The following is a 24,462-nucleotide window of genomic DNA, read 5'->3' on the forward strand; positions in this document are numbered from 1 at the left end:
TATGGTTTTACTCTGACCACTGGGTACACTGGCTCTTGGATCTCCAAGGAGGCACAAGGTCTGCCACTGTCTGCGGCCACCCAGCAGGAGCTACAGAGAGATCTGAAGATTCCTCCTCTTTGTATGGGGTTTGGAAGTTCCCAGATGAGGCACAGTTGTGAAGCAAGGCCACTGCTGCTGCCAGGTAGTGGGCCTTCTTTTGGAATCTCTGGGGCTCTCTCACCCAGCTGCAGTTTGTTTTAGGCAAAAGAACAGGCCATTCATATGCAAAAGCCGCTTCTCACAGCTTGGGTGTGGTTGTAAATTGGGTGGGGCAGAGTCTCTGGAAATCACTAGGGTGGAGCAAACAGCAATGGCTGCCCTGAACCAGAGAAGTCCCTGGTTCTCTGTGTCCCGCGCCCCTGTGCAGGAACAATGATTGCTGAGAACACCTCTAAGTGTAAGCTGCCCTCCTATTCCTGTCCCAATGCCAGACAGTCCAGTTTCTCCCTGTATGTGTCTGGGTCCCCCAGAGTCTCACCAGGAACTGGAGTTTAGAGCAACGGGAGCTTGTATCTCCTTCCTGGCTTAAAAAGCTGCACATCCAGGTGCAGCACTTTCCACGCCTCTGCACCTCTTACTGGTTTCAATGAGCTTTCTTCACCTCTCTAGTTGTGGAACTTCCACTCAGCCAGCTTTTCCACAGTTCTGGGTGGTAGTTGTTCTGCTGTTTTGTGGTTTTGATGTGGTTGTGAGAGGCAGCAAGTATAGGTAATTACCTATGCTGCCATCTTGATTTCCAAGATAAACTTCTTATCTCCATTTTTCATTAATCTGTTCTTCTGGAGAATTCTCTTGTTCTTTCATTTGGGGGTTGTTTCTTTGTCTCCTCATTTTGGCTGCCTGTTTGTGTTTGTGACTATGTATTAGGTAGATCTGCTATACCTCTCAATCTCTAGTGCAGGACAGTGTCAAACTCTATTTCAGACTAATTAGATCAGGCAAAGATTCAAAGCCTCCAGAGAACACTTCTGTCTACAGATGAGATCCTGTCTTGAATTGCCCTCAGGCAATTGTCCACAAGTGTGGCAAGAGTTTTTTTCAACCTGGTGGAGCAATTGCTTCTGCTGGGAGGCTAACTGTGATGCTAAATGTCTTAATTGGCCTCATTATCTCCCCAACAGAGAGGCAAGGTGTTTTCCAATAGGGTGTGTCAACTGTCTTCTCCCCAGGCAAGGCTGCCTCTATAGCAAATGTCTGCATAAGAAAGATGACCTCTGCAGCATGAAGGAATGACTCAGCACAGAAAAACAGGTGTCTGCCTTTTGAACTCTAAACCCAAAGCCCCCAATCCTGGCTTCTGCTCACAGAGCTCTAGTCCATTCTGCCCTCCCTCTGCCAGAGCACAAGGTGAGTGGCTCCATAGGAAATGTTGTGCCTTGGTCCTTTGAGAGGGTACCTGAATTTCCAGCCATTTATCCCTGGCAGACAGCAACCCCACTGATTTTCACAGCCAGATGTTATGTGGTACCCTTCTCAGTTCCAGTGCTCTATGCTGGAGGGCCAGCTTGGGGATTAGACCCCAGCATTCTCACTGGTAGCTGCCCACAGCTGAGATATCACTCCAAAACTTCAGTTGCTTCCAAGCCAGCCCTTTGGTGACTCCACCCCTCTTACCAGTCTCTATGCAGTTTCCACTTTTGGTGTTCCTTAATAAGTTTTTAGAGCTCACTTATTCAGTGTCTCTTTAACCCTTTGTATGCCATAAGCATCTATAGACACTTTAAAAATCATTTTTCATGAGAATTTTCAACTGAAAATATTCAAGAACACCTGAATTGTGAGTTATATTTATTTTTATAATATTCATTGCAAATTGATTTTTTAATTAAATTCAAAATATCGTGGCATGTGGGGATGGTTTCCATTTTGGATGTGTGGCAGTTAACTGGTTAGAAAGTGATATGTGATTAATTTAAAATAAGTTCCACTCTCAAGTAGCTTGTCTGCCCACAGAAGGACAGTGAGGATTTGGGTGCTCTGCTAGGTGCCAGTAGAGGCCCCACTCTATGAACCCCATATCCTGTTACCTCTCTTTGCTCCTAAAAGACATTGAACTTTGGTGTTTGGCAAAACAAATGTTCTGGTTAAGTCATGCCTGTCCCTTCCTCTAGAGCAGTGGTTCTCAACATTCTGGCCCTTAAATACAGTTCCTCATGTTATGACCCAACCATAAAATTATTTTCGTTGCTACTTCATAACTGTAATGTTACTACATGAATCGTACTGTAAATATCTGATATGCAGGATGGTCTTAGGCGACCCCTGTGAAAGGGTCGTTCGACCGCCAAAAGGGTCGCGACCCACAGGTTGAGAACCGCTGCTCTAGAGGCTTCAGTAACCCTGAGGCACCAAGTACTGAGGGAAAGCTGTTTATGGCAGTTTGCTTGGTCCTCTTCTCACTACCTTCAACTTTTTTCCTTTTAGCTCAGGATTTGGTTGGGGATGCAGGGAAGAAGGGAGAGGATGGGAGTTGGGGGGATAGTGAAGCTCAGGTAGGACTGTATCCCAACACAACTGAAAAGAAGGTTAAGTTTGTCTTTTTTGGGGTTCTCCATGCTGCTCATGTCACCAGAAAGGGATAGGACTGGGCCAAGGCAGGTCTACCCAGGCATGGTTTGGGATTTGTGGGTTTTTTACTTCATGTAGGAAATAACTCAAGACACAAGCCAAGCTGATTTTGCAACTATGTTTAATAAAGGTTAAGTTAGTAAAACAAAGGAAGGACTTAGGATAGAAGAAGCAAGATGACAGTAACAGAAGTGACCCTCGACTGGGCTTGCATAGACTCAGGAAAGGAAGTCATAGTAACAGAAGTGAGCCTGGGCGGGGCTGCTAGATCACTGAGAAGTAAAAGTCTGAGTGACAGAAGTGAGCCAAGTGGGGACTGCTTTTGGCTCACTGAAAAGTTAGGCAAAAGGAGGGCCCACAGAGCTTAGGAGAAAATATTATTACCCACATGAGGAAAGGGAGGAAAGGGTGTGCTCAGGGGAGAGCATGCACTTGGTCCTTTGTCTTGAGGATTTTATGTGTTTTCTGTAGATGGGAATTTTGGGGAGGCCTCCATCAGATTATTCATCAGCTTTTTAGGTGTGTACTTTAACATGCTTATGTATCAGATGAGCGTATAGCAGGGTTTGGGATCATCCTCTAATCATCTTTACCTCTATCTTGGATTTGTCTGGCCATAATTACTTTTTTGTTGTTGTTATTTATTCCCCTGACTTCCTTGGTTCTTGGGTTTAGTTGGCACTAATGGCACCGCAGGGTCTCTGTTATTTATCTACTTGACTAGGGTGATTTAAGCTACTCACTCTCTGGTTTGGGAGTAGAGGTGTAAGCCACCTGCTCCTAAGTGTCCTTGGTAAGGGGAGATAGAGTCTTATGATTTGTTAGCTGGCTGTCACGATTGCTTGGCCCTTTGTTTAAATATTTTGTCTCCATTTCCCTTATTCTATTGGCAGAGAATTTTCCTAGTTTTTTATTAACCTGCCTCATCCACTTTTCTTTCTCCTTAAATCTTCAGGCCCTTCCACTTACCGAAACTGTTCCTAAGATAGGCTCCAGAGCAGGTGCCCAAGCATGTGTAACCCACTGGCAGCTGTTTAAAGAGTTAATCTCTCCTTTGGAACAGGGAGCGGTACCTCCAAAGCGAAGGCATATCCGTGGGTGTTAAGGATTTATCAGTAAGCTAGAAGCAGAGCTTTCCTGGGACTCTTGGAAGCCTTTCTACTCTACCTGCCTTGTTTGGTAACCACTACCAAACCCAGTTGTGCTGGTGAGCCCTGAGAGAAGCCAGGAGAGTTTGCATGGTTGGGCCCCAAAGTGAGATCGGAGAATTCATTTTTCGACCATGAAGATGATAAAACGACCTTGGGGCCTCGGTGTCAGCCACTGTTTTAGAAACTAAGACTGTAGAGGTGGAAAAGACGATTATTCTTCTCTCAGGCGGTTCCATCAAATCGAGAGACAATGAGATCAATTAACCATTAAAGGAGTATTGGTTATCAATGGAGATAATCAGTTTTGCAGCTGTGCTACAGGGAACAGAATTGGGACGGGGGAGGGGGAGGCTCCTGGTTAGTCTCTTTTGAACAGCTGAGGATGAAAGTAAGAAGAAGCCCAGGAAATATGGCAAGAATAGTTCTGAGGGTTAGTAGCTGGGAGGTTGAGGTCAAGGGCAGTGGGTACTGACAGCTGTCACATGACCTTCTCTACAAGTGCTTTCCTGGTTCTGTGAATCTATGAGTAACCTACTTATTGGCATGGCATCCTTTCATGAAACCAAATTATGTGGGTAAATAGACAGGGCAGGGGAGCAGCATTCTGCTGGGAGACCCGTTCTTGGAGTGGGCCCATAGATCAGAAACAGCATCTTCTGGATCCAGATCATGTATGTGAACAATGAAAGCTTGATCATGTTATGGGCAAGAGTAAGACATCAGAAAAGAGGCAGCTTTGGGACAAAGGGCCATGCTTATCAATATCAAACATTGCCTCCTGGAACAAATCTTTAATCCACTCCAAAGGGTAAATATTTGATCCAGTCATGCCCAGGGAAAAGGTGAATGACTCTCCTTGTTGTGCATGAGCAGTGTCCTTAGTTTGCAAAAATCTGCCAGGATTAGGGTTCTTTGGAACTAGTTTCCCCACCCAGTTCATTTCATCGCTATATAATCAGAACCAGAGGGATCCAGGGCACACAGCTGGAACCCATCTCCAGGAACAAAGAGCAGGAAGCCATCTTCAGTTGGAGGGACTCTTCCAGATTTTTGTAAGATTCTTACCCCTGAGTAACCTATTGCTGTATTTGTTTATATATACATACTATTTCTAGCCATCTAGCCACTTCAATGAAACATCTTTTTCTCCCTTTAAAGCTTCTGGGTCCAAGCTTATGAATTAAGAAAAAAAAAATCAAATTGTAAAGTTTAAAATGAAAGCAGATTTCTTTTGGGATTGTCTATATATGTGTGTGTAAAGAGAGATTAGTGAGACTGGGAGCAAATTGAGGTTTAGGAGGAATTCCTGAATTGTGATAAAATCCCCAGAGTCCTGGGGAAGCCATTTGCTGAAGGGCATCTGGATGCCCCCAGGGAACAGGCATTAAATGTGGCACTGTGAGGAAACAAACCAAAAGTATGCTTTTAGTTCTGTTTTCTTCTAATCTTCCCTACAAATTTTTTCCTTTAAAAAGTTTTGATTACTCCTTAAGAGCCAAGTGGAACACATCCAAGATCAAAAGAAGGTACATTGGCAGGTTGAAGGGAAGAAAGAAGGAAAAGAGATAAAGGGCGTAGTATGCATTGGGTGTTATGCTTTCACTTTGAGGGAAACTGCCCTAGAATATATAAAATTGTGAAGCCATGTGTATGGAAATTATAACCATAGTTACTCATCATAGACTGTCAAGTTAAATCCCTAGTGTGTCAAGTTGGATGGACCTCTTGAATACAAAACATTGCCTGTGTAGAGAGGAAAAGAATATTAATTCTTGTGAAGATTGAAGAATTGTTTTGAGACAGATGATAAAGTTAGTCTGAAGAACAGTGGGGACAAATTTCACTAACAAAAAGTTGACAGTTATGTGCTTGAATATGGAAGGTTATGTGTGAGTGAGTTGGATGACCAGATGTGAGGTTCTAAACCCTTGGCCTAGGCAGATTCACTTGAGTACCAAAAATAATGTCTCAGACTTGTTTTCTCCCAAATTCATTTTACCACTTTTGGGGAAATTTAGGATTGAATATATGAGTGAACAAGTTGTGAGTGGGGGAGCAGATATTAGATAGAGGTGGCCATGATGTGTACCGACTGGGATTTGCTTTCTGGATATCTTAGGAAGTCAAGAGTACAATAAGCCTGTGCAAAATTTAGCTGAGTCCTTACAGAATTAATGTGCAAGTTCTGAAAATTACAAACGTCTTTCCTTTACCTCTCCAGACGGGGATGGGAGGCCTTCAACCTCCTACAAGCAAGTGGCTTTGTAGGATAGAAAGCCCCTGTGTGGCATCAGTCCAGGGCCTTAATTAAAGGTGGTCTGTAGGCTTGGCTTACACGCTGAGCCTTAAGAAATGATACACTTCAGTGAGATTGGATCACAGGTTTTCTTATCACCTACTAGAGGCCCAGTGCATGAAATTTGTGCAGGAAGAGGGTTCCTCAGCCCCTGCTGGCACAGTCTCCAATCCAGGACCCCTTGGGGGATCTCTGACTGCTGGTTTAGGCAGTCAGACATCCCTCTTGCAATCCGGGACTACTGGCTGCTAACCACTCACCTGCCTTCCTGTCTGAACACCCCTAACCACCTCTGCCTGCTGGCCTGTTACCCCTAACTATTCCCCTGCCAGTCTGATCACTCCATAACTGCTCTCCTGCTGGCCTGACACCCCTAAATGCCCTCCCTTGCCTGCCTGATCTCCCCCTAACTGCCCTTCCTGCCAGCCTGATTGCCCCCTAACTACCCTCCTATGCAGGCCTGATCGCCCCCTAACTGCTCCTACCTGCCAGCCTAATCGCCCCTAACCACCTCTGCCTCGGTCCCTGCCACCATGGCTTTGTCTGGAAGGACGTCTGGAAGATGTCTGGTCTAATTAGCATATTACCTTTTTATTAGTATAGATTTTTTCACAAGGTGTCTACCAACTAAACTTATACAACCTGTCTCTATAATTCCACTAGACTTTTGCTAGTAAAACTGGAAAAGATTCTCTTATGCTTAATGAGAACCATGGAATTTCAGACTTTAAAGATAGCAAACCTCTCTTTCTATAGATGAACAAACTTAAGTCTTAAGAGAAAAATTAAGTCAATCACTAAAAAAAAAATTAAAAATATTGTGGGTCTACTGTGAGGCAGGCACTGTGATTCAAGGTGAATAATATGGGCTCCGCCCTTCTGTAGCTTATACACCAGTAAAAAACACTGACAAGAAGACAGGTAATTGTTTGCCTGGAATACATGAATAAAGGCTTGGAAATTACTCCCATGAAAATTGGAAATAGGTATATCTTTATTTTGTGACATCCTTGTGGGCAGATCCTGAGTTTTGTGACTTTTGCTTTGACACTTGTCTCTAATGGGGTGTCCTTGGTCTTTATTATTTAAGCACAGAGTATTTAGACAGAAACTCCAGACAGGCCCAGCAGCTCAGACCCCCTTCTTTGAACAACAATATCCCCACGACCTGTACAGCACTGGCACCTTCTACCAGGAACCCTGGTCTCCAATACAGCATGGAAGACATTGGTAACATTTCTACCCACCACTGCCACCTAATGGCTCTTTTGGCTACTACAGCTCTGGTTCTACTTCCTGATTTTGAACTCTGGGATTCTGGCCCCAGGCAGAGAGGTGTTGACTTGGTGACCCTAAGGTCCTGTTCCATCTTGGGAGCCTGAGATTCTATAATTGCCTTTGACGTTAGAAGACAATATTTGTCTGTCGAAGAACAAGAGACCTTAATGAATCCAAATCAATAAAACTTTGATGAGGTCTTCCACAAAACTAGAAAAAGAAAACACACAGAAGACTAAAAAGCACAATGTAAATGTAAAGAGCTTGGCAAATGGGGAGCATGGCAGGTGAGCAGCTGTGCTGAAGCAGTGGCCATGTATGAATGCTTGTTATTCTTTTAGGGCTGGCTCTTCCCTCTTCAGTCATGTACCATTTTTTTTGCTCAAGTCCCAAGAACATGCTTTCACTTGATTCTATTATAAATTATAATTAATGTTCTTAATGGAAATTTTTTCAGCTGTTATTTATTTCAGTATTGTGGAATGACCAAGAAATTTCTTAGTGTATAATTTCATATTCTTCAACAGTGTGTCAAATTTGTGTATCGTTATTATGAAACAGACAAGATGTATCAATGCCGTATGATGATGAGAAAGAGTATTCACTTTGCTCTCTCTCTCACATGCCTTCCCATGAAACCATCAGAACCCTGGATTTACTGGTCTTTCTAGATTTACAGTCATACTCCAAGGGCTGTTTAGTAATACTATAGGCTTAATGCTAGAACCTGTGCCATCTTTAAGGATGTAAAAACATTTGGCATAAAAATGTTTATTTATGTACATATAAGAAAATTTCAAAATAAAGATTACTATTTAACTTAATGTCTATGAAAATGTACCATTTGTTTTCTTTTAATTTAGGATTTATATGAATTACATCACACTTAAGAATAACTTGAAGGTCAAATTTTCCTTCCGTAGTAAGAATTTCTTATTATGTATGATGGTTGCTAAGAAATCATAGCCAATCATAAAGTAAATAAGTTGCTCATTCATAAACAATTTGAAAAACAAAATTATAAAAATTATTTTCAAATTTATTGTGAAAAGTCATTTTTATTATTGGATGTGGGAACACTGACATATATTTGATATAATGTGGGGGAAGATATGACAGTTTTAAAGGCTCTGAATGTTCTTTAAATTTTTCTCCAAAGAACTAAAAATATTGTCAGGAACTCCCAAATATTTTTCTGGAAACACCAAATATTTTTTAATTCTCCAATCTTCACATTTCTTAACACATAAAGTTTTTAACATTAATATGAAATTTGTTTTCTATTTTGTTATAATCTACTAGTGGCCTTCTGCACGAATCTGTGTGTGGGTAGCTCACTGCCACTTGCCTCAGCTGGCAGCCCCCTCCCCCCACTGCTGCTCATAGCTCTAGGCTGCAAGTAGCTTGCTGCCCCACCCTCCTGTAGCTCTCAGACACTTGTAGCTCGCTGCCTCTCCCTCCTGCTGTTTGGTCGTTATGTGATGGTGTCCAGGCCATATTATCCTATTATAAGTATAGATACTTGTTTAATTCTATTTTTAATAGCTGTCATGGAGATAAAATCATACTCCAGAAAGAAGCATTCTGTTTATTTGATAGGTATGTTTGAGTGTGTGTGACACACTGCCCCTAAGAAGTGTGGTTCCACAGTTTAGACAGAAAACTCTTGAGAGATGATGGCAACAATCCTCTTCTCTTTCTTATTCTTCTTTTGTAGAAGATGTTACAAAATCATTACAGCAAACTGTAAGGACTTTGGCTTGATGAAAGTCCTGAAGAGGTTTTCTTTGTTTTTGTTGTGTTATCATATAGTAACATCATTTACCTATTGTGTAACAGTGTATGTACATTTATTGGGGAAACTAGAAAATACAAGTATTCTCTGAGAATAATCCACCTTTTTCCTAAGAATAAGCTTGAATTCCTCTTCCTCCAGTCTTCTGTAAAAGTTGACCCAGACCCACTTCCAATCATTGCATCAATTCTTCCATACTCCTCTCTGCTCTTTTCTAACTAGTATATAATAATTCCACCTTTGGCCACAAACCAACCAATTCTTAGGGAATTAGGTCATTCTCCCTTCACCTCAGGGCAAAACTGCTCTCAACTGCCCTCCTTATAGCCAGCTGATTTATTGACTTGAATACTTAGAATCTTGTCTTTAACAAACCTCTGATTGACGCTTCCCTGGGCTAATAAGACTCTCTTTGCTCTGGCCAGTGTGGCTCAGTTGGTTGAGTGTCATCCCATGCTCTAACAGGTTCCCATTTTAATACCTGGTCAGGAAATATACCCAGGTTGTGGGTTTATTTGGTCTTGGTGCATACAGGAGGCAGCCAATGGATGTTTCAGTCTCACATCAATGTCTCTCTCTCTCTCTCTCTTTCTCTCTCTCTCTCTCTCTCTCTCTCTCTCTCTCTCTCTCTCTCTTTCTCTCTCTCTCTCTCTCCACCTTTTCTTTCTCTCTAAAATCAATAAAACATATTTTTTGAAGTCCATCTTCTTTATAGGCCTCCTATCTTACTGTTTTATCTCAGTGAACTGGAGCTCCTATTCCTTATCCATGGATGCTACATCTCCTTTTAGGGAGGAGTTAGTATGCCCTAATGGTCTCTGTGTGCCAGGACCTAGCACAGTGCCTGTACCCAGAGGAGCTTATGTAATGTTTGTTATTCAATTAATCAATAAATGGATTAGAGTGTGAATGGATATTTTAATGCTATGACGGATAGAAAGGTAAGTACTCAGAGTCTTAAGGGATATGAAAGAATGGTTAGGGCAGGAAGTTGTGTTCAGGAAACTTAGATTGATTTTCCAAAAGAATGGATTGACAAGAAATGTGAGGTTAATGAGGAATAGAAAAGAAAAGATATAATTTAAGTTACTTAGGATACTGGACTCATGATGCCCTGTCACTAGCCCAGCAGGTCCCTGTCCTTTTAGTCTCATTTGCCCTTTTAGCCTAATTTGTCCTACCATACCTTTTGCCCTGGGCAGGAGCCTTGTTGGAAGAGATGATGATAGGCCTGGGTCCCCTGTTGTTGGTCTTCATGCTGGGGCCCTGTCTGACCCCATCGACCCTGGCTCAGGATGACTACAGGTACAAACACTTCCTGGACCAGCACTATGACGCAAATCCACGTGGCCGGAATAACAGATACTGTGATACCATGATGAGGAGACGAGGCTTGACTTCACCCTGCAAAGACACCAACACCTTTATTCATGGCACCAGTAACAACATCAAGGCTGTCTGTGAAGATGAGAATGGAAAGCCTTATGAGGAAAATTTCAGAATAAGCAAGTCTCCTTTCCAGGTCACTACTTGCAAGCTCAGAGGAGGGTCCACCCGGCCTCCCTGCCGGTACAGAGCCACCGCAGGGTCCAGAGACATTGTTATTGCCTGTGAACATGGCTTGCCTGTCCACTTTGATGAGTCCTTTTACCGTCCATAGCCAGCAGGCCACTAGCCCAGAGTTGGCTCTGCTCTCTATCCCTGGCATTTCCCCTCCACACTCTAGAACAGGGGTGGCCACATTCATTGCCAGAGGCCAAGAACATGAGCTGCCTGGATCTTTTGTTTTCTGTTTTACAATATATTAACAAATAAAAATGTCTCTGAAATCAGTAAGAAACATCAAAGTCTTCTTCTCAATGTGGCCTATTGATTTTCCCCCATTTTCTCTACTCAACTGTCCGCAGACAGGATTACATGGAATATAAAGGCCTTTTCCCCCTCTCAGTTACTTCCTTCTCAGTTGATAGGGAGGTAGACTTCCCCTTTTTGTGAGTGTAAGGATGTTAAATTCATCTTACAGCAGAGCTGGGAAATTCCAGGGCACACGGCTGCTAAGCAGAATTTTCAGGAGGGGCAAATTATTTTTGCTGTCAAATAAGTCAATATTACTTTTACAAATGTTAAACTTTGAGGAGTAGTGTTTAGAGAACTAAATACCAACAGATTAATTAAACTTTATCTACCTATCTCTTAAATTTTTGCATTTTTAAAGATATATTTCAAATAAAAACACAAGGCATATTCATTAATAGATTCAAATCTATACTCTAAATTTTCTATAAGAGGCAAACCAGATTAATAAATTTATTTCAGTATCCTGTATTCCAAAATACCTAGATATTTAAATTTTTTTTACTATTTAACCCAGCAAACTCCAAAGTTTTAAGTTACCAAAAACTTAGGAAAACTATGTTTAGGCATATATATCTCTCAGTGAAAAAGCTTTATCATAACCCTTTTAATTACATCTATTTATTACGTTTTAACAATGTTGTGATTTTAAAACTAATTGTTTTTACCCAAGGCATTTTCCTGGCAGATTTTGTAACAGGGATAACTCATTGGCCTTCAGTGGCTTTAATGTGAAAATGCTATTTTATTTTCCTTTATGAAAACAGGAGTTGCCTCTCCCCTGCCCACCTTCACTGTTATTTCTGCAACTTACTGGAGGGTTTTTCTATAGAGCTGTTCGTCCCAGTGTTAGGGGAAAAAATAGAACATTGGGGACTAGTAATGGTTATGGGAAATATTAATCTGTTAGCCATGATTGCCTAACCAGGACAGACCACCTGGTTGGGAGTCATACGTTCCCTCCCTCCTTGGAATGTGGTACATTCTTATTCAAGAACTGCCTATTACCATGGAAACATTAACCTTGTTGCCCAAACAATGGAGTCCCAACCCAGACTGCATTGCTCACTTCCCTGTGCCCATAATCCCTACTTCCCCATGTGATCTTTGTCCCTATATTCATAAACCAGAGAATAGCAAACTAAAGTCCCAAAAAGATAGAAAGTCAAAATTACATTAGACACACAGACAGAAATCTCACTAGCTAAGAGTTCCTGGTGACTGACACCCTGAGAGGAAGAGCAGGAAGAGTACATTCTGACAATCTCTGTCCCATGTTCAGTCTCCACACACATAACTGGGCTTCCCCAAAGCAGGACATGCCCCACCTTTAAACAAATTAACCCAAACAACAAAGCAACACAAAACATCAACAGAACCGCTCTTATCCAGGTGCGCACAATGCACTAAAATTTACACCACAGAGTGCCCTGCATTAAAAAGCCACCAAAGCAGAGCAATATCTCCTGTCCCTGGTTCGGGGACTGTCCCTCCCCTGAACCTCAGCATCCTCCCAAATAGACTATTAGGGGAAGAATTTATCTAGGCCTAGAATTTTTGTTTCCCATCCTCAGAAAGTCCCTTGTGACTCTGTTCCTGCTCAATCCCCTGTATTGGAGATGTCTCGCACTGTGCTCAATCCCCCCATTAGATGTCTCGCACTCCCCGAGATCCGTTTGACTCTCTCTGGCCATTTCCCTTGTGGGAGAACGGAAGAGCAGATCAGAACTCCGCACTTGCTTTATGTGTCAGACATTTCCCAGTCACATATACCTGACCTCCAAGGATACCCAACCACCAAGATGGTATTTCCACCTTGGCCCATGCATGAGACTTGCCTGGTTGCTGGGAATGTACCCTCTTTCTATCATTTTCGCCACCTTCCAAAGAAAAACAGTCTCGGACTTATCTATGGCCCCCACAAAGAGACAGGGCCCAGGCAAAGGGCTACCCAAAATTGGGTGGGACGAGCCTACCCTTCAACCAGGGTCCCTTCCTAGTCTGGGCACAGATATCCCAGACACGCCCCCAAATTTTGAGAAATGGCTCACCTGTCTGAATTTGAAATGATGGACTGGGAAACAAAAACATGGCAAAAATGAGACTTTTAATAACACTCTCAAGAGTGGGTGTCCATCGTACAGCACACAATTTGGGAGGGGAACATAGACTATTTATGAGTCCCTCCTTTGGTTCCTCATTGGCTGAGTCCTATGAGGTCACCTGTTTCTTCATACATCGCCTAGGTCTTGTTGTCTCCCATTTGCCATTTAAAATATTGGCTGAGACCCTTTTCTTTTCTTTTCTTCTTTTCTTTAATTTTGGCTGAGACCTTTCTAGTTGACTCCACCTCCCTTTGTTTAGGGGAATCTTCTTGGAAAAAATGTGCTATCAGCCACGTGCACAGTTCTCATACCTTCTCCCCACTCCCCACAACCTGTTTGCTCTAGGGAAATTCAGTAACTGCCTGGCCACGTGATATTTCTTTTCTATAAAGTTTGAATCAGAGGCATGTTTCTGACACTGAGCACCTACCATATACCTGGCATTATGATAAGTACTTAACATTGATTTTATCATTTATTCTTCCTAAGATCCCTAAGTGAAACCTATTATTATGCTCACTTACTTAAGAGTAATAATGCTGAGAGAGGTGAATTAATTTCCCCAAGATCATATAGTTAATGTGGCAGAGCTAAGTCTTTGGGATCACAGTATCAAAAGAAGTTCTTATTGAGAATCAATATCATAGATTGGAGAGAACCTTTGGGGGCAAGCTCTGACCAAAAAGTATATGCTGGGATAGTTTGGGGATCATTTCATTATCTGTTGAAGCTACAGCCTTAAGATACTCTCATTGATGTCTACATTGGACTTCTGTTGGCAAATATTTGTTGATGTCTTGTTAAATGAATTGGTTATTGTGGCTGAGGCTGTGGGTTTGCTCTTGCATGAATAGTTTAGGTCATCCTGTAGCCAGCTGTCTTTCTAAATCATATCTTGGACACAAAGAAGCAGGATTAGAAAATGTAGATAAAACCATGCAAAATCGGAGGTGAACGATTAACCATGCAGGATTAGATTTGGGGAAAATAACCCAAAGTGTATTGTTGTGTTGAAGCTATTACCCAAGTGCTAAGTGTACCTTCAGGAATTCTATCCATTAGTCTGAGGATGAGGAGTTAATGAAGCATCATTTCTCCCCGCTCTCATATCTCATATCTACAGCTATAGGCACTGGTATGTGACATAGAGCTTTCTAGCTTTTTGTATATAGGCAAAAGGCGGCTGTGACTATGGGAGATAGCATTTTAGAGAATGAAGTTATGTTTGAAACTGGTGTGCAGGTGCCTCATCGGCCATTTCAGTCACCCAGACAGTGCGACCTGCCGTCATGAAGCTTCTATGAAAACAGAGGGCAGTAGAGCCCATATTCATCCACCAGGACTTCCGCTACGGTCAGCCCTTGGACGGCATGTGTGGACACGGGCCTGTATGACCCTCACAAAACGGTCCTTTCTGTTTTGGTTGCTCACTTCCCGTTGAGTCAGAGGTTAATTTTATTTGCTCTAGTACAGCCATTTTCAACTGGTGTGCCGCGAGAATTTTTAAAACATGCAATAGCTGACTATTTAGTCAGGGGCACTGACCTCTTTTCCCTTAGATTGTCAAATTGAAAAAATGACAACCAACACAATAGCTGCCTGGTGTGAATGAATCAAAATTATACCTATTTATTTTATCAGATTGACAAATAATATATTTTTTGGTGTGCTGCAGGATTTCAGTATTTACTTTATGTGTGCCATGAGATGAAAAAGGTTGAAAATCACTGCTCTAGTGAGTCAGCCCTGCCTTATTGCCATGGTCAAGGAGATTCACAGTTCATGAGTTCATAAGGCCAATCCCAGGAGTGACCGTCAGGTGGCAGGATCTAGCTAGCTGGTGATGGTGAGCAATTCCCACTTCCACTCCTCCCCTACTTCACCTTTAATTAAACTCTTGCTAGAGAGAAGCAACTCTGAACATAAATGTCTTCAATATCCTGAATATTTGGGAAGTGGAAACAGAGAGGCCGTAGAAAATGTGGGAAAAGCACTGATTTTAGAGCCAGATAGGTCTGGGTTTTCTTTTCTTGGTCAACAGAAGCAATGTTCTGACACTATATGGCAATGCTTTCATTGTTGTGGCTCTGAAGGTTTTTGTTTAGTTTTTGTGTTGTTGTTTTTAAGCTCTATAAAACATATGTTTATTTTCCACTGTCAAAAGTGCCAACAAGCCCTGACCAGTTTGGCTCAGTGGATAGAGCGTCGGCCTGCGGACTCAAGGGTCCCAGGTTCGATTCCAGTCAGGGGCATGTAGCTTGGTTGTGGGCATGTACCCACTAGGGCAGGGGTGGGCAAACTTTTTGACTCGAGGGCCACAATGGGTTCTTAAACTGGACCAGAGAGCCGGAACAAAAGCATGGATGGAGTGTTTGTGTGAACTAATATAAATTCAAAGTAAACATCATTACATAAAAGGGTACAGTCTTATTTTTTTTAGTTTTATTCATTTCAAACGGGCCGGATCCGGCCCGCGGGCCGTAGTTTGCCCACACTGCACTAGGGCGTGTGCAGAAGGCAGCTGATAGATATTTCTAACTCTCTATCCCTTTCCTTTCTTCTCTGTAAAAAATCGATAAAATATTTTTTTTAAAAAAAGTGCCAACAAAATGAGTCTGCAATTAGAGACGACAGAAAACTAGCAACAGCTATTGATAAGACAGACACAGTATCAATGATACATGCATGATGATGGAATATATCACCAAGGCCTAGTTTTTAGGTTGTGCATAGAAACAGCAAGGAAAAAAAGACAATCCAAGTTCTCTTTTGTGGAGATTGTGCTGTTGAGATTTATTTTATCAGTTAATTCCACAAACCTGGAAAACATCTTCATTCCCTATACCCATTTCATTTCATTTGTTCATTCCCTCATTTTGTTTATTAGTTTACTCAACCAGTATATACTGTCTTCAGAACCCTTTGGCTGGATACTCTAATTTTTATTTTGTGAGTTAGTTTTTTTATAGGATTAACAAGATTTCTAAAAAGACTTGATTTTAATACCATAAAAAAATATAGCCCCATGAGTGAAAAGATCAAATAATTAAGAAATACACATGGCCAGTTTTTAAAATAGCCATGGGGGTGTCAAGTAAGCATAGGGAATATAGTCAATAGCATTGTAATAACTATGTATGGTGTCAAATGGGTACTAGGCTTATGGAGAGACCACTTTGTAAGATATATAAATGTCTAATCATTATGTGGTACACCAGAACTAATGTAATATTACTAGTGGCCCAGTGCATGAAATTCATGCACATTAAAAGGGAATTAATTAGACGAAATATTTTAATATTGCTATTTGCCCCTTCTCTAAAATAGAAGTGTCAGAGATGAAAGAAAATTAGTAAAATGTATATAAAATAATATATAAATTTATTAGTAAATAAATAATAACAAAATGATATAATAACAACAAAGACATGATATTAAAAAACAAAAACATGATATAAAAACAACAAAAACATGATATAAAAACAATAGTGATACAAAAATGACTGATAAATTGACTAAACTTATTCTAATATCTCCCTTATACCACATTAAGAGTGAAAACACTTTCAGAGTGCTTGACTAATTTCCCTTGTGATGAAGTATTTACAACTTTAACTTTAACATCACATGCTCTTTGAACTCAAGAGAAAGTAACATATAACTGACCATGTCCAAAAACATGGGTTCAGGTAGGAATATTCCTACTCTGTCTAGAGTTTGTCCTTGTGATTTATTAATAGTCATCGCAAATTCTGGCACCACTGGAAACTGTTGTTGAATTAATTTAAATGGGAGGTCTGTGTCAGATGGGGACAAATCAATTTTTGGAATCAGAACAACCTCTCCCTCTGCAGATCCTGTTAATACATCAGCTTCGATAATGTTAGGTCGTAATCTTTTGATAATAAATCTAGTAACATTACAAAGATCCCATTTACTATTAAGATTTCTCAGTAGCATAATGATTGCACCCACTTTCAATTTTAATTTATGACATGGCATTCCCACAGGAGTGATACTATTAAGAAATTCAATGGGAAAATTTTCCTTTTCATCATCTGTTGAATCAATGGAATCATCACTCAATTATGTGTGAAAATCTCCATCAAATATATCCAAAATTTCTTCATTTTATTTTTGAATGTGCTCATTTCTTGGATAAAGAATTGCATGTTTAGATATCTTTTTAATATTATCTATAGATATACTATTTCCAATGGTAGCTTCAATAATAGATCCATTACAAATCATTTCATGGGGGATTTCAATAATATCCATTTCTAAATGAACACTGCTATCAAGTTTGCCCTCTCCAAGTTTTACTAACCATCCACTATAAGCAGAATCCTCTGATCTCATATTTGTTTTAAGAGACAACTTTCTGAAACATCCCCTAACATTAGAGTACTTTAAACTCGTTTGTACTATGGCTGATTACATAGCATGTGGTACAATACTGAGACATTGTCGAAAATCCCCTCCAAGAAGGAGAACTTTCCCACCAAATGCAACATCCAAATTCATAATTTATCTTAGTAATGGCATTTATAGCATGTCTGAATACCATGGTGCATTCATCAATAATGAGAAGTTGGGCCTTTTTAACGGTTTTAGCAACTTCACTCTTTATATCGAGTCTAGAAATTGAAGTTTCATTTAATGGAATTGGTAATTTATATTGGGAATGAAAGGTTCTTCCACCAAGAAGTAAATTTGCAGCAACTCCTATAGACGCTGTGGGTAAAACAGTACCACCACGACCTCTAATATAATGTATTAAAACTTTATAAAGGTATGTTTTTCCACTACCACCTGGACCATCCAAGAAAAAGCATTTGGGGTATACAGTTTGATCTTTGATGGCTGAAGTTATAGTCTGAAAGGCTGCCAACTGTTCATCATTCAGAGAATTTATCAAAACCCCTGCCTGTCACCCTAACCGGTTTGGCTCAGTGGATAGAGGGTCAGCCTGCGCACTGAAAGATCCCAAGTTCGATTCCGGTCAAGGGCATATACCTTGGTTGCAGGCACATCCCCAGTAGGAGGTGTGCAGGAGGCAGCTGATTGATGTTTCTCTCTCATCAATATTTCTAGCTCTCTATCCCTCTCCCTTCATCTCAGTAAAAAATCAATAAAATATATTTTTTTAAAAACCTCTGCTTGTTGTCGCTCATATGATTCATCACATGTATTTGTATTCATTAATAAAAGATAGTCCAGAAGTTTGAAATGTGAACATTTCATTCCATGTAATGTGAATACCTCTTGAATTTCATTAAGTGCATGCATTACAGTTTATACAGGCACCTTCACTTTGGTGTAATTTCCAACAAAAATCTCCAATAAAATGAGATTTATTCTCATCCCATAATTTGTCTGCATCAGAAGGACATCCAAACACACATATGTATGCAAAAAGTCCCTGCGCCCATCCCCGCCCACTAGCTCTTGCCTGCATGTGCCTCCCTCGGGAGTGGCCTCCGCCTCCGTGGCAGCGTGATGTTAGCGCTGGGCAGGCCTGCACTCGCCTCTGCTGGGGGCAGAAGTCCCCACCCCCATCCCGGCCCATCAGCTCCTCTGTGCACATAGCCCATTGACCGGTCGTGACTGGGACACTGTTAGGATCAATTAACATATTACCTCTTTATATATATAGATACGTCAACTGTAATTGGGAAAAAAAATACTTAATTTAAAAAAATAGACTCATGAAAGGAAAGGCTAACCCCAAATGTTACTCGATCCTTTTTCCACACCTTCCTCAATTCCCAGATGTCAGGAACTAAAATCAGTTTACAAACTCTCATTGGCATATCCTGTCTGTCCAAACCTTTGGGAATCAGAGTCTCCAGGGAACCAAACACTCTCCAAAGATCACATGACTAGAAAATTTCCTCAAGAGACAGACAACTGCAGTTTCATTTAGATCTGCCTTTTCTCCCTTTTCACACCCTGACCATACAGGACACATACACCTGGACATCCAGCCCGTCAGTCTCTACCCTTAGTCATTGTACTGGCTATAAGAGAAAAGCTCTTGCTTTCAGAGAAGATCATGTTTGCAAACTTTTTACTCTTGGGGATGCAGTGATGACAAAAGTTGTGAGCAGAGAAGTGGGAGGAAAGAGTAGGCTGTAGAGTTGAGGAAATATCAGCTTGCCATTCTCAACTCCTCTGTCTGGTGCCCATTTCTTACCTTCCTTTCTCCTACCTCTTGGTTTCTCTCCAGGCACCTCCAAGGTAGTGATGGCTCTCCAGAAGACCCTTTCATTGCTTCTGCTCTTGCTGCTGACCCTGCTGGGGTTGGGGCTGGTGCAGCCCTCCTACGGCCAGCCCATGTACCAACGATTCCTGCGGCAACATGTGGATCCTACAGTGACAGGTGGCGACGTTAAATACTGTAACTTGATGATGCAAAGACGGAGGATGACTCAGTTTCGTTGCAAGCAATTCAACACCTTCATCCATGAAGACATCTGGAACATTCGTAGCATCTGCAGCACCACCAACATCCAGTGCAAGAATGGCAAGATGAACTGCCATGAGGGTGTAGTGAGTGTTACAGATTGCAGAGATACAGGAAGTTCCCCAGCCCCCAACTGCAGATATGGGGCCAGGGCCAGCACTAGGCGTGTTGTCATTGCCTGTGAGGGTAACCCCCCGGTGCCTGTGCACTTTGACAGATAGATACTACGCTGAAGGGGGTATGGCCCCGTGGTTGGCCTTTAACTTACTCCTTGAATAGCAATGAGTAATGCATTTGAGCTGTCTCAGGTTCTGTCTTCTCTGGTTATGTCTACTTCTTTTTCTCTATATAACCAATTCTCTTAAATGTATCAAAGAGAAATGGAGGCATAAACCTAATTTGGGTGTGGGCTTTTCTATAATAAACTTTTCAGTAAATTCTTCTGCTTCCTTTTATAATACTGGTCAGCTTAACCCTTTCACATCCTATCCTCTGGAATGCAATCATTATATGTATGATATAGCATTTCAAGTATTTTAAGGTGCTTCCATCTCAGTTATCTCATTTTAATACCATCACACCCTGTAATGTTGATGTCACTACATATAGGGCCCAAAATTAAAGGATTTGCTGAAGAACATGAAGTTAGTGGAAAAGCTGAAGCAAAATAATCCACTTCAACTGGCTACTAATCCAGGACTTTTTCTACTTCATCACAAGGAGTGTTTTGAAAGTATCTGCTTTCTGGTATTCCCAGCAGTCAGCTGGTGGGGGAAGCATTAAAAATTTGGAAATATGAACTGGCAAAATGAGAGCTCTGTCTGTAATTTGGCAGCCTTGTTATGTTTGGATCTAATAAGATTATGATACAAAGAATATTTTTTCTCTTCCCAAACTTTTCTATCACTGTAGCAAGTCAGAGTATTAACAATGCACTAGACTAGATCATTAAGACTCATTCACTCTTCCTGACTGGAAAGATTTTTCATGTTTTCCGTTTAATAAAGAACTCGAGCCCAGCCAGCATGGCTCAGTGGTTGAGCATCGATCTATGAGCCAGGAGATCAACAGTTCAATTCCAGGTCAGGGCACATGCCCGGTTGCAGGCCAGTCCCCCTTGTGGGGCGTGCAGGAGGCAACCAGTCAGTGATTCTCTCCATTATTGATGCTTCTATTGCTCTTCCTCTCTGAAATCAATTAAAATATATTTTAAACAAAAACTTAAACTACAGATATCTGTGAAGATGGTGCCATTGTTCTTGTGTGGGATTTTTTTTTCTTCTTCCCTCTTATTTTCTAGTTTATAAACATGCACCAACACCTTAATACCCTCAAAAACTGGTCCATGAAAAAAAAGCCTATAGGATCTATGACCAGGACACAGAAACATCTGTGTTATTTACTAAAGACAATTCTCACACCCCTCCCTTCTCCTTTTGAATATTTTGAAACAAATTGGGGAACAGAGATGTATGAAGACACCAGCGGCTAAATAAGGGAAGTATGTATCTAAGAGTGTGCGCGCGCACATGTGTATATGTGTGTGCGTTTGCATGTGTGTGTGTGTGTGTATGTGTGTGTGAAAGGACTAAACTGAAAATACTTAAATTATAGCAACTATACATTGTTTATATTTAAGGTGTGCAACCTGATTCAGTGTACATATGCATTGTGAAAGAATCACTACAATCAAGCTAATGTGACTCCATTTTGGACTGTTTTCACCTCCATTCTTTTCAGCACTACTGAACATCGTAGCTTAGCCCAGCCAGTTTCTACTGAATGCATATTGCTTTCACACCATTGTAAAGTCAAAAAATCATAAGCATGAAAAACCATGAATAAAAGTGTGAGTCATGTTTGTTAAGCCATGACACCAACAAAAACTTAATAAATAACCAAATTTCACTTTCAGCCTTTTCCAGAGATGGAATTATAAACCACTTAATTTGGAATTTCCTGATCAGCACTGGTAAGGGAATCTGCCTGATATGACCCCCTGCCTTCCCCTGAATGAATATCTCCTGCTTAAAATAATCCAGTCTTTAAGTACACAGTCCCACTGTCTTTCTGCCTATAAAAACCTTCCATTTTGTACAACTCACCAAAGCACCTTTCTAGTTGCTAGATGGCATGCTGTCCAATTCCTGAATTGCTTAGTACAGCCAATTAGATCTTCAAACTTACTTGGTTGAATTTTGTTCTTTAACTCCTGCCCCCAGGGCCTTGCCATTCCTTTGTACCCAGAAGACTATCTTTGATGTGTGACCCCTTTGCTCCAGGCTCTTCTCAGAGTGACCCCCAGTGTTCTAGATGAGGAGATAAACAGGTGCACAGAGTAAGGCTGTCCCCCCTTCCCCCTCCACCACTGCCAATCAGTTGGAACATTGCCCCTCCCACATCTATTCCTTTCTTCACTGCCTCAGACTTCTTAGCTCTAGGAAAAGGGAAAGGACACTGACTCTGCTCTTTAGATTCACACACTAATCCCCAAGGACCTGTGAAGGTGAGTATGGAATCTGAATAGGGCAAGTTAGAGTTAGAAGGGTTGGTAGTGAGCATGGCTGGGGGAAAGGCCCAGGAACACTGGAATGGGATTGCTTGACCTTCTAGGTGGTAAAGTTGAGAATGCAGTGATCTGAATTTAACTCAGCATTAATCTAACCAATTCACACCTCCCTTCCTCCCCAATATTTTCAAGCATAATACATTGAAGCAGCTTAAATCTTGGTCTTTTCATCCTGTTTAGGACATTTGAACTAGGGATAGGGTGGCACCAATGAGAACCTGCCTATCCCTTGTTCTGTGCCTGACAGAGCACTGGAGACCCCCAAAAGTGCTGTCACACAAATCCCATTAGACTCTCACAGGTCATAAGGGAGCTACTATTAGGCTCATTTGAGGACACCAATTCTGAGATACTGAGAATCAGGTTACAGTTTCTGTAGGGCCAGGTTAACTCCTTGTGGTAACCGAGGACAGGGAGCTGGTTTAAAGGGGAGACTTTTTCAAACATCTCTAGGCCCTGATTTTGACCAGAGTTGCTCCTGTGAGGGCAGTTTGATCTTGGTATTTGGTTGCTTAGAACACTGTTTCAAAACTGCATTTTCTTTATGATGGTATTCTTAATGGCAAATCAAGATCATTCAGCATGATTTAGGAAAATGGCCTCAGAGAAGGCAAGTGGGCAGTCAGAAGTGCTACCATGTTTCAGGCAGGCATTGGGGAAGTGCTATGAGGAAGTCAAGATGAGATAAGCACCACTTGAAGAGTCAGTTTTAATTGCAGCCTGGGATTTCAGAGAGCCAAAGCTTTCTGCTTGGAAACTGTTTCCCAAGTCTACTCATCTTCTACATTCCCTTAAAGCAGTGGTTCTCAACCTGTGGGTTGCGACCCCTTTGGGGGTCGAATGACCCTTTCACAGGGGTCGCCTAAGACCATCAGAAAACATACATAATTACATATTGTGTTTGTGATTAATCACTATGCTTTAATTATGTTCAATTTGTAACAATGAAATTGGGGGTCACCACAACATGAGGAACTGTATTAAAGGGTCGCAGCGTTAGGAAGGTTGAGAACCACTGCCTTAAAGGGTGACAATCTTTTCTACTTCACAGACATAAAATTTAAAATAACATTCTCTTTCAGACACACTTTCTTATGAGAACCCATCTGGACTGTAAAACAGAGCTAGCTAGAATGCTCCTTGTTTTGGATAAAGAGGTGTTTGGAATTCTCAAAATAAACTTCATCTATTTTCTACAATTTTGTGCTTGTCTCACTCAGGCTCTAGCATATTTTCAGTTCTTGAAAATGTTATTATCTAATGAGATTTATCATCTTCTAGTTTGGAACCAAATGGTAAAAGTGAGCCTAAATATCTACAATGGAATTTTAAGGTGGAGCTCAGCTCAGGGCAGTGTTGCAATTATGTTTTCCTCTCTTCCATGTAGACCCACAGGTGATCCTGGTGACTGAGATGTCCTCCTTTCTGAGGGTCCCAGGTCCTCTCTTGCTCCTGCTGTTCCCCTTATGTGGGCTCCATGTACACAGCCAGAACCTTTCCTGGAGGGAATTCATGAAACAGCACCACCTGAGCACAAGCTGGGAATTCAATGAGTACAGATGCAATGATCTCATGAAAGAAAGAGAAGCTCCAAAAGACAGGAACTATCACATCTTCATCTATACCTTCTGGCACAAAATCGAGCACATATGCATCAGGAACTGGAGAGATCGCTACCGAAATGTATATATATGGGCCCAGTATCCCTTCAAAATAATCAAGTGTTACCAGAGGAATAACAAAAAGGGCTACAAAGAGCACAGGAGTTACAGCTACATTGAATTCCATTGTGGCATGAACGGGTTTGTTGATAGCATAGAGGACATCCGGTTGTTAGAGGTTATCAGTAGCCTCTAACCACATGCCCTGGTTTTAGTAGAGTGATGAGTGTTTCCCAAGTGGTAGGCCCTGCCCACATGAATAGCCCTTACTAATCACTACTTTGCATTTATGTGCCAATGTTTTCCAACCACTTAGAGTTATGTATCACAACTTTACCTATGTTGGTTCTCTGCCTGGAATACCCTTCTGTTGTCATTTACCTGCTATATATATATAGAGAGAGAGAGAGATAGATATATATATAGATACACACACACACACACACACACACACACACACATTAGAGGCCCAATGCACAAAATTCTTGCAAGGGGCTTGGCTCTTGCAGCCTCGGCTTTGTCCAGAAGGTCGTCCGATCGTCTGGTCTAATTAGCATATTGTGCTTTTATTATTATCAATACTAGTAATAGTATATATAATAGTATATATACTGAATCATATGCTGAATCATATATGCATATATATGCATATATATCCTATATAATAAAGAGGTAAT

General features: G+C 41.3%; 2 protein-coding genes across 2 annotated transcripts; both read left to right on the plus strand.

The window, feature by feature from the left end:
• The first annotated feature begins 4,745 nt into the window (after nt 1-4,745).
• Nucleotides 4,746-21,368, plus strand: LOC308521146 (ribonuclease 4-like). Its single transcript, XM_081093992.1, has 2 exons — nt 4,746-4,813; nt 19,319-21,368. Exon 2 carries the CDS (start codon nt 19,336-19,338, stop codon nt 19,774-19,776), a length of 441 nt encoding a protein of 146 aa, XP_080950118.1. The 5' UTR covers nt 4,746-4,813; nt 19,319-19,335; the 3' UTR covers nt 19,777-21,368.
• On the plus strand, nt 10,350-10,790 carry LOC308521154 (angiogenin-like; the record flags this gene model as incomplete). Its single annotated transcript, XM_081094005.1, has 1 exon — nt 10,350-10,790. The coding sequence occupies one exon, from the start codon at nt 10,350-10,352 to the stop codon at nt 10,788-10,790; it is 441 nt and encodes a 146-aa protein (XP_080950131.1).
• Nucleotides 21,369-24,462: the final 3,094 nt, after the last annotated feature.

This window comes from Myotis nattereri (assembly GCF_964212035.1).
Source record: "Myotis nattereri genome assembly, chromosome: 1".
NCBI classification, from domain to species: Eukaryota; Metazoa; Chordata; class Mammalia; order Chiroptera; family Vespertilionidae; genus Myotis; species Myotis nattereri.

Bases quoted from the DNA above. Each gene is read 5' to 3' on its own strand.
- LOC308521146 (XM_081093992.1), top strand. From the start codon at position 19,336: ATGGCTCTCCAGAAGACCCTTTCATTGCTTCTGCTCTTGCTGCTGACC.